Below are 13,656 nucleotides of genomic sequence, written 5' to 3' on the forward strand. Positions count from 1 at the left end.
AGGCAAACTGGAAAATATTTCTTCCCTCAAGTTACTTAATATTAAATCATCACCTGCAGGCTCAGGCTGCCATTTCACACTGAGTCACATCCCACAGTGTCAGGAGTTCTCCCCAAATAATTTACTCTTCCCCTCCCCAGCCCAACACACACAGTGGTTTCTCATACAAGCATTAGCAGAATATGAATTACCTCTAGGAAGGAGTGAGACTTATATTCATATATAATATACATTAAAGGCCTGATTAATTCAGCCACAGCCTTCCAGTTACTTCAAACAGTTCTACATTCAATTATAGTTTGGAATTTATAAAGAAAAAGAAAATTCTCAGCATTTCCTGGTGTTATATGTATACACTGATCTAGTGCATTTATGCTTTAAGTTTTGGCCAAACCCACAAGTAAGTATAACAATTTAGCCCCCCCAGAAAGTTAAATAATCAGCCAGGTTCATAAAAATCTCTTCAAATAGTATCTAATTTCTGCTGTGCATTTTATGCAGAGGAATCTTGAACAGACTCTGAAATATGCAACAAAGCACAGTATAAATTATACAAATTATATTATCATTTCCCTCTCAGATGAGCTCTAGCACCTGTTTGACACTGAGCAGCATCACTGCACAGTAGGCTGCAGCTGGAAGCAGAGCAGTTTTTATATAGAAGCTGCAGGTGGAGTTCAGAGTCAATATAATTACAGAGTCTGGAATTTCATCAGAATCCTAAGGATGACATTCCTTTCACTGCTTCTTGTGAAAGTCAGTAAAACTTTAATTATTTAAAAGGTTTTCCTCCAGCCATTCTTATTTTGGATTGACATTTCCTCACTTGACTCTCAGTTTCAGTGATCAGTAAAATCACAAAGGAATTGTGCTCTGGTAGAGCTTCCCAACAGGTATTGCATATTGGAATGAGACCAGGATTTTCAATGAGGGTGCAGGGGAGCTTTTCTAAAGTGTGGTTCACATCTGTGAAGGGGCCATGCTCATTACTAATAACACCCACCAGGGAGATGCATGTATCATTTCCTAATGCAAATGACATGCTAACATTTCTAGCAGATTCATCTGAAATTGCTTCTCTTGGCATCAAGAAAGCAGAGTGCCATGGCAAAAAAATAATTTGGAACTTACCTTCCTGCCCTCCTTTCAGAAACCTCTCTCTTCAGGCCAGCTCTGTGGGAGTATAAGCAGAACCTGGAAATGGTGCCTGTTGGTGGAAAGTGTCTATTGATGGAAAACAACAAAGAAAAAAGTAGGCTCAGGATTTTAGAAGCCTGTTGTCTGTGCATTTTTATCTTACCTCTGATCAACTTCAGTGTCTTCAGAACAGTCTTTAACTTCCCCTAGAGAATCTCTCCTCTGCTGGTCATGTATTTTCACAAAATCTGTAGAGCTTGGTGACTTCTATATTCTTGACAAATAATTTTGAAATCCACCCAGGTTCAAAATTTACCAAGGGGAAACCTCTCCCCCAAACCAGTGCCAGGTTACAAAAACCCTTCTCTCCTGTGCTAAGGTACTCCCAGCAGAACAGATTCAGTCGAGTGCCAGATTAAAGAACCAAAGCTTTGTGCTCTTTTCTCCCACACATCCAACAAATCAGTGATTTACAGAGCTGGCCCACCAGGGTAACAGCAGATATTGGCATTCTGTCAGCCTGAGAAAACTCTTCAATAGAGAAGACATCTGCTGAGAGTGTTTGCTAAGGACACTTCACTCTCTTCCACTGGCAAAGTCATTTTCAGAAGGAGTCAACAACCAAAGTCTTTGCCTATCTCTGTCCAGATAAACTAGACAAATCCCAGAAGTTTTGATAGAAACTGGATTGATAAATGCTGTAACAAGCTTTAAATTTTAGATCAATATTTAACAGGACTGTAATCTCCTCTCACAGGAAAGTGTTCTCATTAAAAATACTCCATTCCATTCAGGGAACCTTGCTGGAAAATCACATAAAGAAATTTTGAAAATTCACATTTAGGAGGGCCTGAGGAAAGAGAACAGTGCACACAGAGCAAAGTGTTCTATTCAATCCCAATTCTGACTTGGCAGATTTGACATCTGAGTGTAAATAAGAAACAATGAAAAAAGCTTTATGAGAAACCCCTGTAAGATATTGTATTTATATGCAGGCACACAAAGAAATGCACATGAACTCATAGGCATTCTTTGAATTCTGGAAAAGCCAAACTTTGCAACAAGATTAAATAAGAACTTCAAAATCATAAGTTTATAAGATTTCTAAACAGAGTGGCTCAGAGATGCAATCAGCCCTTCTCAATTCTGTGTCTGGAAAATAATTGAATTTTCCACCACCCCCCCCAGTCTCAATATTCCCATCCCCCCCCCACACATCTCAATATTTTGGGGTTGCCTGAGTGGTCACTGATTTTAAAAGATATCAGCTTCTTTAGAAAGAGAAAATTGTGAGGGGAGGGGATGGGAACAAAGGAAATAATGAAAGGTAACAGATTAAGATGATACAGATTTTTCCCTGAGGAGGCTCTTGGCAGAAAGCCAGCAATGAAATCTACATTTGCTCCAGTGGGAGCTGAAAGAAACCTCAGCCCTGCCAAACTATGTGGCTTCATTTGGATGGATAAAAAGGCTTTAGATAACTTGCTGTAGATTGGGAGAAATGCACAGCTTCCAAACACCCAAATCCATGAGCTGTTGCCAGGAGGCTGCCACTGTACATGCCAGAAGTAGTGGGCATTAGGGAATTATTTCCATACAACCAAAGAAAAAGAAAGGATGAGAGAGACTTGGAAGTCACCTCTTCATCTCCTCGTTACAAAACAAAATAAATGCTCAGGGAGGTGTTCATATCTCCTGTTCCTAAAGACACGGAAGGTCTGTGACTTCAAACCTCTCCCACCAGCCTATCCCACCATTCTGCTAGGCTTACTCCCACAATTTCTTTCTTAAATGCCCAACTTGAGTATTTTTAACTATAATTACTTTTAGCCCTAACCACGAGGAAGAAGAGACTCAAATCCTTTTTTTTTTTTTCTTCATAGTAACCATATTTGCATTTGATTGAACCCTTCTCCCCTTCCTGATTTCTCCCTGTAATCTCCCTCCAGGTTGTTCAACCACAGTTTTGAGCTTTCTCACTGTTCTGGATGTTCAAAAGAGGGCATGGCACTTGAGGCAGATCCTTCACCAGCTCTGAGGGAGAGGGAGGATAGCTCCATGCATTCTCTGGGCCACAGCACTGCCTTAGTGCAGCATCCTTTCCTTCCTTGGATCTCCCTCCTGCAGTCCCAGGCAGCAGCATCACTTGGCTCTGGTTCTCTCTCACACAACCCTCAGGAACACAGCCCCATCCAGGCTCTAAGACCCCCCTTCCTCCCCTGTCAATGCTGTTGCTAAATAGTTGTATTTTGTCTTAATTAGTACAGCCTGCAGGGCACTTATTCTTTGAGCTATCCTGGGAGTTATTTCTAATAAATATAGATGAGAGGAACCTTCAAAGGTTGCACCAGGTGTTTTAACACCATTTCCTACTGGTGAAATAATATGTTTCAATGTGCCCAACAGCTCCAAGAGGGCAAAGAATTGTGACTGCTTCTGTGATAAATTGAAAGCTTAAGAGAATGAGGATGAAACATGTTTTATACTCAACCCACATTCATTATTTAAAAGTACACAGGATTAAAAAAAACATGACCTGGATTCTGTAATGATGAAATGATGCCATTTAAAAGAGAAACTAAAGCAAATACTACATTTCCTATTCCATAGCAATAAGTAAATTGCTCATAGTGTGTTTAGAGTTAGAGGTGTGCACAATGAACCATTTAATAATCTACCATTTTCCATCCACAAATTAACCACACAGGATTACAGAACAGTCTGGGCTGAAGGATCATCAATCCAACTTCATATTCTCAGTGCCACATCCAGAAATATTCAAAGGGATTTCATAACATATTTCAGTTTTTAGTTTGCATGCAAAGTGTTCCCTGCACCTGCTGTTACCAGTGGCTAATATTTGACATTCTGTATTTTTCTTATTTCATTCGCATACTTTCAATACTTATGTTCTCTGATCAGACAGGTTCCAAGCCCAACATATAACTACCACAATATCTTCACAACAGCCAAAGGTGGATGAAATCTATACCATGTTTATTGGGATATAAACATTTGTGCAACAAGTATGACTATCAAGTATGCCAGTGCTAATTTACTCCCTCCATAGATACATGAGAGCGTAAATACAGGAAATTTAAAAAGCGTTTGAAGCTGGGGTACAACATCAGCACAGGGCATGAACTCAACCTCCATCCAAATTTTCTGGATGAAGCAGGAGGCTGCTTAGGGTGGCATTCCAGTTATTTGGAGGAAATACTTTGTGGGTATTTGCTGGAGGGAGAGGAGATCCTGTCTCCAGGGAAAGCCCTGGCTCGCACATTCCATCGGGCTGTGCTGCTGCTCAGACGCTCACACACACACAGACACACACAGGGCTGCGCGGAGGGCAACGTGGGCCTCAGCCTCGCTCACACGGCCGCACCCCACCATGCCTCAGCTGCCACCACTTACACACGATCCACTTCGGAATGTGCCCTTTAGAGCCATTTCCATACCTCCAAATCAGCTCCCGGGTGACCGCAGTTTTCCTGCTGGTCACGTTTTTGGGCAGCCGTGCGGATCCCTGCAGCGCGGCCCGTCCCGGGCCCGTCTCCAGGAGACGCTCCCCGGGAGAGGCAGGGCCGGCCCGGGGGTCCCTCCGTGCAGCTTCACTCCGTCCTGATTTCACAGCACGTTCCCCGCTTTGGGTGCCGCATCCCGGCAGTCCGTACCCGAACGGAGCCGTAGGAGCGGGCAGGACACGGTCCCGGTCCCCTCCTCCGGCATCCCGGGGCTGCTCCGGCTCACCGGAGCATCCTCGGCATCCTCCTCCTCCTCCTCCTCAGCGCCGCACGGCCCGGCCGGCACCTGCAGCCCCGTGTGCCCCCCACAGCCCCGTGTGTCCCCCGCAGCCCCCCACAGCCCCGTGTGCCCCCCACAGCCCCGTGTGCCCCCCACAGCCCCGTGTGTCCCCCGCAGCCCCCCGCAGCCCCGTGTGCCCCCCACAGCCCCCTCACAGCCCTGTGTGCTCCCCACAGCCCCTCACAGCCCTGTGTGCTCCCCACAGCCCCTCACAGCCCCCCCAGAACCCCAAGTATGAGAGAACCTTGCAGGTGGAATTGCAGGATTGAGAATCTGGACCACTATTAGAAAATTCAAGTTTTTGCATCCAGTGAAGGAGTTGATGGTAAAAGGGTCTATTTCCCTGACAAAAAATGAGGTGTACCATTTGCATTGTCATCTGATGTTGAGGAAGTAACACTGAGACCCCTTATTAAAATTGAAACCATCAATGATGGCCAAGGTCAGCAAACTGCTATTAAAACCACGGGTGTGCCGAGTCACTGGCAAGGCCCCAGGCAGCGTTCTTCAGTGTTGCTCCACAAACATCAGAGTGGAGCAGCAGTGAACAGGACAACAGCTCCAGAGCAGGAGCAAACCTGCAGGACTTAACCTGCAGCAGGGAGGGATGAGGCAGTGGGGAAGGTGCAGGGCTGGAGCCACCGGCACAGCAGCACCCCACGGCTTCAGCAGCTCCAGCCAAGGGCCCAAAGAGCCCCCAGGGAGCTATGGAGGACACAGAAGGGCTGCTTTCGATTTGCAGGAAGTTTTCCTCCTGGCAAAGCAGCCCAAGTGAAGGTCTGTGTCCCAGCGAAGCGCTTTATGAAAATTACAGATGGCAAGCAGTCAGTCCTTTGTGAAAAGGAGAGATTCAGTCAAATCCGGTGGTTTCACAGGGACACATGGGTCCTGCTGTGACAATCACCTTCCATTCTCTGCCAATCAGAATAAGCACTGCCAGGAGCGGCCCGGATCCCAACAAGGCCTCACAGCTAATGAGCCCCTGTCTAGCTGTGTTTAAGCTGGCTGCCTCCTCCTTGTAAACACCACTTCAGAGCAGCACGGCCTGCTTCCAGTCCCCTCTGAAAAGCAAAAGTATCTTTATCACTCTTCAACAAGGTGTAGTGCTCTTTCTTACCAAAACCCCAATTACCAGATTGCAGACTCAAGTTAAATATTAACAGGTAAAACTCTCCCTAAACCTACTTACCTCTGGGTTCACAGCTAGAGGGTTAGGAACACAGCTGAGAGCACACTAATTGCTGACAAATGTCATATTACACTAGTCCTACTACATAGTCATGGACATCATTTAATCCCCCTTGGAAGAGGTTTAAGCAAAAAGACGCCTCTCTGGTGCTTGAGATAGGACTCAAGCCATTATTGTTGTCTACTTGACAGCTAAAGATGACAGTAGCTATTAATCATCCTTCAAGATATGTTTATGCATGCATGAGCAAAGCAGAAAAGCACTGCAGCCTGTTACTTATAAAAGTTTGGTTGTTGAAGTTGTTTTTTTTTTTTTTAAGGCACTGAATTGGTTAAAAGCTTGTTATAACTGACATAGCTAAAGAAGAACATTCACTATGCAATCAGTTCAAAAAGGCAAATGAAATTAGCAACCAGTGGATCAATACTGATTCGTTGGGAACCAGACTTGATTCCATCTCTGTTACCACTTTTGGGGGCAGACAGACTTTTAAGAAGATGAAACAGTATTACAATCATCCCTCTCATCATCTAAATTTGCACAATCCCCTCTTAGGTCACTGCTTCTGATGACAAAATTGTCATCAGAACAATGACAATTTCTACAATGTCCAGCCAGGAGTAGGACAGCACTCAATGTGTCCGGTAGCTGGCCCTGGACTCTTTAACTTCAGCCACTGCTGCCTGCAGCCCAGCAGTCACACACACACCCTGCAGACACCCTGCAGCTGCCCCCAGACATTCCTTCAGTCCTGCAGCTGGCCATTGGTCCTCAGACTCCTGGTTAGGAAAAGCTTCAAACCACTGACTCGGTAGGAGAGGTGGATGCAAGAAGCCACATCCTCTATTTGCTATTTTCTATTTTTCATCCTTTATCCTATTTCTGTTTTGTAAGGACCGACAGCAACAACTTCTGCTCAAACTTTCCCCTCCCCTATCTTCCCATGATCATTCTACAATGGCATCTGTAAGGCTGTGTCCTGGGGTGATGTCCTGCATCCCCTACCGTGGGCTTTATCCCCACACACGGGTCCTGTGATTTAAGGCTCAGAGGGGGAAGCCAGGGGAATTCCTCAGCGTGCAGTTTGTGTTCAGTTCTCACAGATCCCCGGCTCTCTGCTGTGCAGCCAGGAGAGCTGTATCTGCTTTTAGTTAGCTCTTGCTTGATAATTGAGGCACGAAGTTTCCCTGGGGCTGTGGCTTCTTCGGGAACTGTTCAGCTCTGCTCCGGTCCAAAATCCAGGCCAGCATCGGGAGCCCCATCCCGCGGCCCGGCGGGGGAGGCTGCAGGGACATCCAGCTCCGGACCCCGGGAGAAGCCAAGCAGGGCTCTAAGATACCACCTTTCTGCACAGTGAGAAGGCTTACTACCTAACATCATTCATTCTTTTTTTCCCGTGCCTGAGTGCACTCTGCTTGTTAAATAACAGGGTTTTGTTGTTTTTTTTTTTTTTTTTCACTTTCCTCCAAGAAATTCCTTTCAAACCTGTGGGGAGGGTCTGCCCAAACCTACCTTTCTTTAGAGGACACCTTCATTTTAGGACGTTGCCTCCTAATTTGTCTCAAACTGAGACGGCTGACAAACAGTTGATTTTTTTTTTTACACTGACAAAAAGACTTTTTAGAATGCAAACTGGACTGCTTTACATTTCAAATGCAATCACTTTCACCCTACATTTTTACTTTCAACAGAAGAAAAAAAAAGTTATTATTTTGGTCAGGGAAGCCTAAAATAATAGCTTAAGTGTAATTCTAAATCACTTTTGAAAATAGCTCTCCAGGACATTTGGAAACAACAAGCTTAATGGTGTTTGATTTCAGTTTGAAGGAAATTTACGAAGTTCAGACTCTGTCACATCTCAACTGCTCGAATAAGGTCATAGTACTAGCACAGCTACTTTCATGTGAAAAAGGGGGAAGGAACAAAACTGCAAGGCAAGCAAACTGAGACCAAACCAGAAAAGTGACAGGAAAAAATAATAGTCTGTCTTATACTTCCATATAGAACAGACTTTACTAATTTCAAAAATAACTCAGCTGAAAAGTGTAGGGCTGATTTTAGTACACAGGCTAGGTAAACTGTAGAATACCTGCAGAATCCACCTGTGCTCAACAACATGAATGACTCACTTCAAAATTACCACCACAGCTGTCGTTACTCCTTCTTCATCCCAAGGGTTTGAGCATCTCACATAGACAGCTGTTCACTTAAACCGCGGGTTTCTCAGACTGCAGGATGAAATCCACCCAGAGATCCCCTGGTTTTAACTCTTCCTTTCCCGGTGTAATTCCCGCAATCCGAGCCGCAGCGCAGGGAGCCGCCACGCGAGGGCGCCGCAGCCCCGCCGCGCTCCCGCATCTCCCGGGGATCCCGCTCCCGGAATTGGCCTTTAGAGCCCTTCCCTCCCTTTTTCATGCACAAATACACGGCAGCTCAGGCCAAGCCATTTGGCACTCATAGTGTGCAAGGAGCGTTTGGAACTAAAGCTGTTACGGCTTCCTAGAAATGGAACAAACAGACGGGAGGAGTGGGCAGGGAGAGACGGGACATGGGCACGGCGCTGGAAAATGAGCTGGATCGGGTGAGGAAGCACTGCACGAATTTCATTCACAGTACAAGCACTCAACGTGTTTCAACATCGGTTTCTGAATACCCTGTTTAGAACACAACAAAAACAGCCCGCTCCTACATAGGTTTCAAGCCAAGAGTAAGATCTCAAGCAGCATTCCTCAAAGCAGCAGCTTTCGGTCCTCCTCTACCACTTGATTAAACTGCAACTGCTCAAGCCAGTGTGTCCCAGTTAGTACAGCTAATTCATCAGTGCACCCCTACAGAAAGGCTATTTATCAATTCCAGGATAAATAATTCCCACCAATTCCTCTTTTCATTGCTCAGGTAGTCACATTTGTTACCTTAGTCCAAATATAAATCCACTTGAAATTACAAATTATATCATAAATTAGGTCAAACTTCAAAATGTCACGATTAATTGACTTCAGTGATGAAGTTTGCTTATCACTTTATTTCCGTAGCCAGGTCCAAGGTTTGTGAGAGTGATGTCAGCCCTGCAGCTCTTTCCTTTATCTCTTCTGGTGGCACTGGAGATGGATCAAGTCTTTCATTGCTGCAGATCCTCTGTGTGTATGGCTCACAGGAGAATAATATATCTTAATGGACTGTGCATACACAGAAGAATAATTAGCTTTTGCCCTTTTTAAAAAAAAATTTATATTAAAGATTTGGTTCTGCCCACCCAGTGACCCTCAAACATACAGGTGAGCAGATACTGACAACCTGAAGCTGCAACTGAAATTTAGTTCCAAATTTCCTTAAATTCCCCAATCCAGGTTTCTTGTCACTGCCCTGACCACAGTGGAGGCTTCTTTGGCTCAGCTATCAGTGCTCTTTTCCAGATCAGGACAAGAGAGATGGAGCTGCTGGAGAGTCCCCACTGACAGCCAAGATGATCCTGACATGAGGGTAGAGCTGGGTCTGGTTAGCCCAGAGAAGAGAAGGCTCAAGGCAATCTCATCAATACCTGGGAAGGGAACTGTAAGAGACATCTTCACAGTGTTCCCCAGAGACAGGAGAAGAGGTAGTAGGGGCACAATCACAGGAGGTCCCACCTCAACATAAAGGAAAAGTTATGGGCCTTCACTACTTGTATTGGGCAAAAGGTCCCCTTCACATAATTTCTACAGTCAGCTTAACTTTCAGATTCTCTCTTCCTGTTTGCCCTCCAGCACACAATTTGATCCAGTCTCTTAGAAAGGTTACCCCTCCAATGTGGTACAAAAGCCCCAAATATTCTACCAGGATTTCTAGTTCAGTGTTCATGAAATGTTTACTTGCTCCTGCCCAGACTGGGGCCCAGGACAGATTAAGTGCAGAAATCAGAAATGAAACAAGCAGCTTAACAATATCCACCTTGTTCCTGCACACAGCTAAGGAAATCACAATGAGCATAACACAGAAAAACACAAAGAGACCCCAGAATTTTATTTAAAGAACCATGTTCAAATGCAGCATTGAAAACAGAGAGAGTGGAATGCCAAGAGTCAGAGAACTTATGCTGAGTTATGTTTTCTTTGACAAACTAGCACCATTGAATCACAACTCACAGACTAATTTATTTCTAGAGGTTACAAAACCTCCATCATTATAAAACTTCTAGGAATTCTATTAAAAATTTGTTCTCAATTTACTACTCCTACAGAGATGAAAGCAGTCTGAAGTTTTCATATCTACATTGTTCAAATTACCCATAAGTTTATTCTTAAGTCTAAACATCCTGATCAAGGGAAAAAATGTCTAAAAAGTGACCTCCACAAGTCTTTACAAACTAAACAAGTAAGAAAGATCTACTGTGTTATAAATATACACAGTACAATATGTACGAGTCTGGTCTTACAAAATAAGAGCTTCCTAGTCCATAAAAATACTAACTCAACTACAAAGTTTTCTCAGTATTTAGTCAAGCTGTCCCAAGCAGTCACCATAGCAAATTCCTAAAATACTGATGTGTACCATAGCACAACAGCTTGAACATGTTCACAATGGGAAAGAGCCCAACACTTCACCATAAAACTGATTTCTAAGCCTTATTTCCCACTCAGGTTTAGTGGTACTGTTAGTGTTTGCTACCTATTTTAATGTCACAAGGCCTTCACATGTTTCTAGACTGTGTTTGAACTATTCAAAGTGCTGAAAGTGCAATCAGAGAGTAGAGTTTTGTATCCCTTTTCCAGTACACCCTTCTCTGGCACTGGCAACAACAGCCAAGGGTTTCTAGGTCTGTGAGGTGCAGAAGGCACACACTCAATTGTACATGCTCAGGAAGTATTCACACACACACACATGCACTTTGCTTTAAGGACCATAATATTCTAATATTATGGCTTCCTCTGAGTAAAGAAATTCAAAAATTCCTTTAAAATGCCTTAATGCAGACACCTGGAATTCATAATGACCCTGACATGAAGTGCTTAAAATGACTGTGAGACGGTGTTAGAAAAAAAATGGAGTTTTGGCTTAAAACTTAGGCTATCCAAGTATTGCTCTGGAACAGAGAAACACAAAGCCTATGTTCTCTCACCCTATCAAGCAAGGGCCAGGTTACATTCACCACATGGTTTATCACAACAGTTAGTTAACAGCATTTGTGAGCGTACACACACACATAACCCTTGGCATTTGTTCTTCTACTGAAGGCCATCTGCAGCCTGAATGAAAATAAAACTATTTGAAAAATGTTTCAAGCATTACCCTTCTGTACTTACACATGAAAATACAAGTAAGAAAACTGAACTGTGCCTCTGCCAGAAAACAGATCGCTGACAAAAGTTAACACTGCCTCCATTCCTCTTCCCTTCTCTACAGTGCTCTCCTACGACATGCATCATAGTAGCTTGTACTGTTAAAAATTAAGAACATATCCCTCTTGACAAAGTTGACAAGTTTTTCTAGTGGGCACATTGGCTTGCTGGAACGTTTGTAATGATCCTTGCAAAAGGAGGTCTGGAATGTGACATCAGCACCGTTGTACAGGATGCGGATAAAGTGTTCTTTGGGCCTCTTCCCATCCTGCCACAGCTCAAAAACTAATCTGGCAGCAAATCTGGGAAATCTGGCCTCTGTAATGCCCAAGGCACTAAGAACAGGTGACAAGGTGACATCATGTGCAGAGTAGAGGACAAACACTTCCTCCTTCTTGCCTTCTGCAATACGCTGCAGCCTATTGACAGTCTGGTTGAGGAGAGGATGAGTAGCCAACAGTGCATACAAGAAGTAAAGTTTCTTTTCCTGTCTTTCTCTCTCATCCTCCAACTGGTGTCTCTTGATCACTTTGAAATGTTCCATACCAATGCAGCCAGCATTGGTACATGGAAATGAGACATTATGACAGAAATAGCACAGGAGAGAATCTATTGGGTTAGAAGCTCTCAGCTGCCTGGTGGGAATGCCCACAATCTTTGCCATATCCACGTAGATCCTCTCCAAATTGCTGTTTTTCACCCGTAAGCTGTACTGCCTGCGCTGCTCCTCCTCTAGGTAGTGGTTTCTCATGGGACAGTCACAGCTTCCTGAGCAGAAAATGGTGCTCCACTGGTGCCTCATGTTAATTTTCTTCCAGTCAAAATCTGGCAGAAAGGTGTAGAGCAGGGCCAGTGCGCTCTGCAGGGTTCGGCTCTTCCCCGTGGTCTCCAGGTAGAGCTGCTTGGCTGTCCAGTCACTTGGAAGCAGTTTGTGTTTGTTGATGTAAATTTCTCGGAGCAGCTGTCCATTTCTCAGGTGTTGTACAACCCCTGAATTTTGACAGAAATTACAACACGTGATTAGAATCTTTGCAGTTATGCAAAAAAATATTACAGCTAGTAGCCTTACTGATAAACTTACAAAACTGAACTCCACTTATGATGACTGTTAAGATAACTGTCTGAAACAAGAGAAATTTGCTATTCTTCCCTATCTCTCAGATTCTAGGAACTAACCTGAAATATAGAAAAGAAATTGGTTCCATAAAGTTTGTTTAAAACCTCCATGGTTTAATATGAATTCTTTGGACTAAGACACAGACTGAATGGGTCTAACATGACTATAAAAGTAAGGTGTCTTTGAAGACTGCACCTCAGTCAGGTTTTCAGGCCTGCAGAGAAGGCCATGCCCCTGAAAATTTATGGCAGCCAATAAAACCACCAGCAGTCAGGACACAAATACACAAAACATAAATTAGTGTGTAAACTCACAAAGCAATTGTGAGGTGTAGCAATTGCATCAAGATTCCTTCTCCATCCTCCTTCAGGGAGCATTTAAATTACTTGATAATTTATGCTAAAGCTTTGCCTTTATCCAGCTGTAGAGTGTATCCTTCTCACGTGCCAAAACCTCTACCCCAAAATCCACATTTCTTGCACAGCAGCAAAGCAATAGGCCTGAACCCTTTATGCACTAGAACACCTCTGTACACCTTGCTGCAAGCCACAGGAGTCCCCAGATGGCAGGTGAGTGACACAATCCGAGTGTTTGTGCAATTTCAGTGGTGTCCTGCCTTGCTTTCTCCTGATACCACTTTGCAAGACTTGACAGTGGCCAAGGATTCCTTTCAAAGGGATCCCAGAACACACAAGGATTTGACAGGCACCAGATGTACAAAGCATTTCCATAACACAAGCACCAGGTTTGTCTGCTACATCAGCATCTCTTGATGGGCCCCTTTGAATCCCAACCCTGTCTGTAACAGAGCATCAGATCTTCCTCAGGAGGGACTGAGCAGTGCTGTTTGTCTCAAGGGTAACCGAGGAGCTCTGAGGTGTGAAGCAACATAGAAGAAAGGTGCTGTGACCTGCTACAAAGAAATCTAAAAGAGATGCCAAGATTGACCAGTGTGTAACAGGATTGCCAAGCTGCAGTCCAAAGCATGGCTTCTACCAACTGGTGCCACTTTTACAGTTGAGTTACACATCCCAGCATAGCTGAGGATACGACCAACATGATAAGCTTCCATAAAAAAGCATTTATGTCACTAT

General features: G+C 44.1%; 1 protein-coding gene across 1 annotated transcript in view; it reads right to left on the reverse strand.

Annotated features, from left to right (window-relative positions):
• Nucleotides 1-10,106: 10,106 nt before the first annotated feature.
• The window catches only part of PXYLP1 (2-phosphoxylose phosphatase 1), a 48,360-nt gene continuing 44,810 nt past the window's right edge, over nt 10,107-13,656 (reverse strand). Inside the window, exon 6 of the mRNA XM_030227233.2 lies at nt 10,107-12,435. Coding sequence (XP_030083093.1) covers nt 11,504-12,435 — 932 coding nt within the window. The 3' untranslated portion in view covers nt 10,107-11,503. The remainder of the gene's footprint in view (nt 12,436-13,656) is intronic.

This window comes from Serinus canaria, chromosome 9 (assembly GCF_022539315.1).
Source record: "Serinus canaria isolate serCan28SL12 chromosome 9, serCan2020, whole genome shotgun sequence".
Classification (NCBI taxonomy): domain Eukaryota; kingdom Metazoa; phylum Chordata; class Aves; order Passeriformes; family Fringillidae; genus Serinus; species Serinus canaria.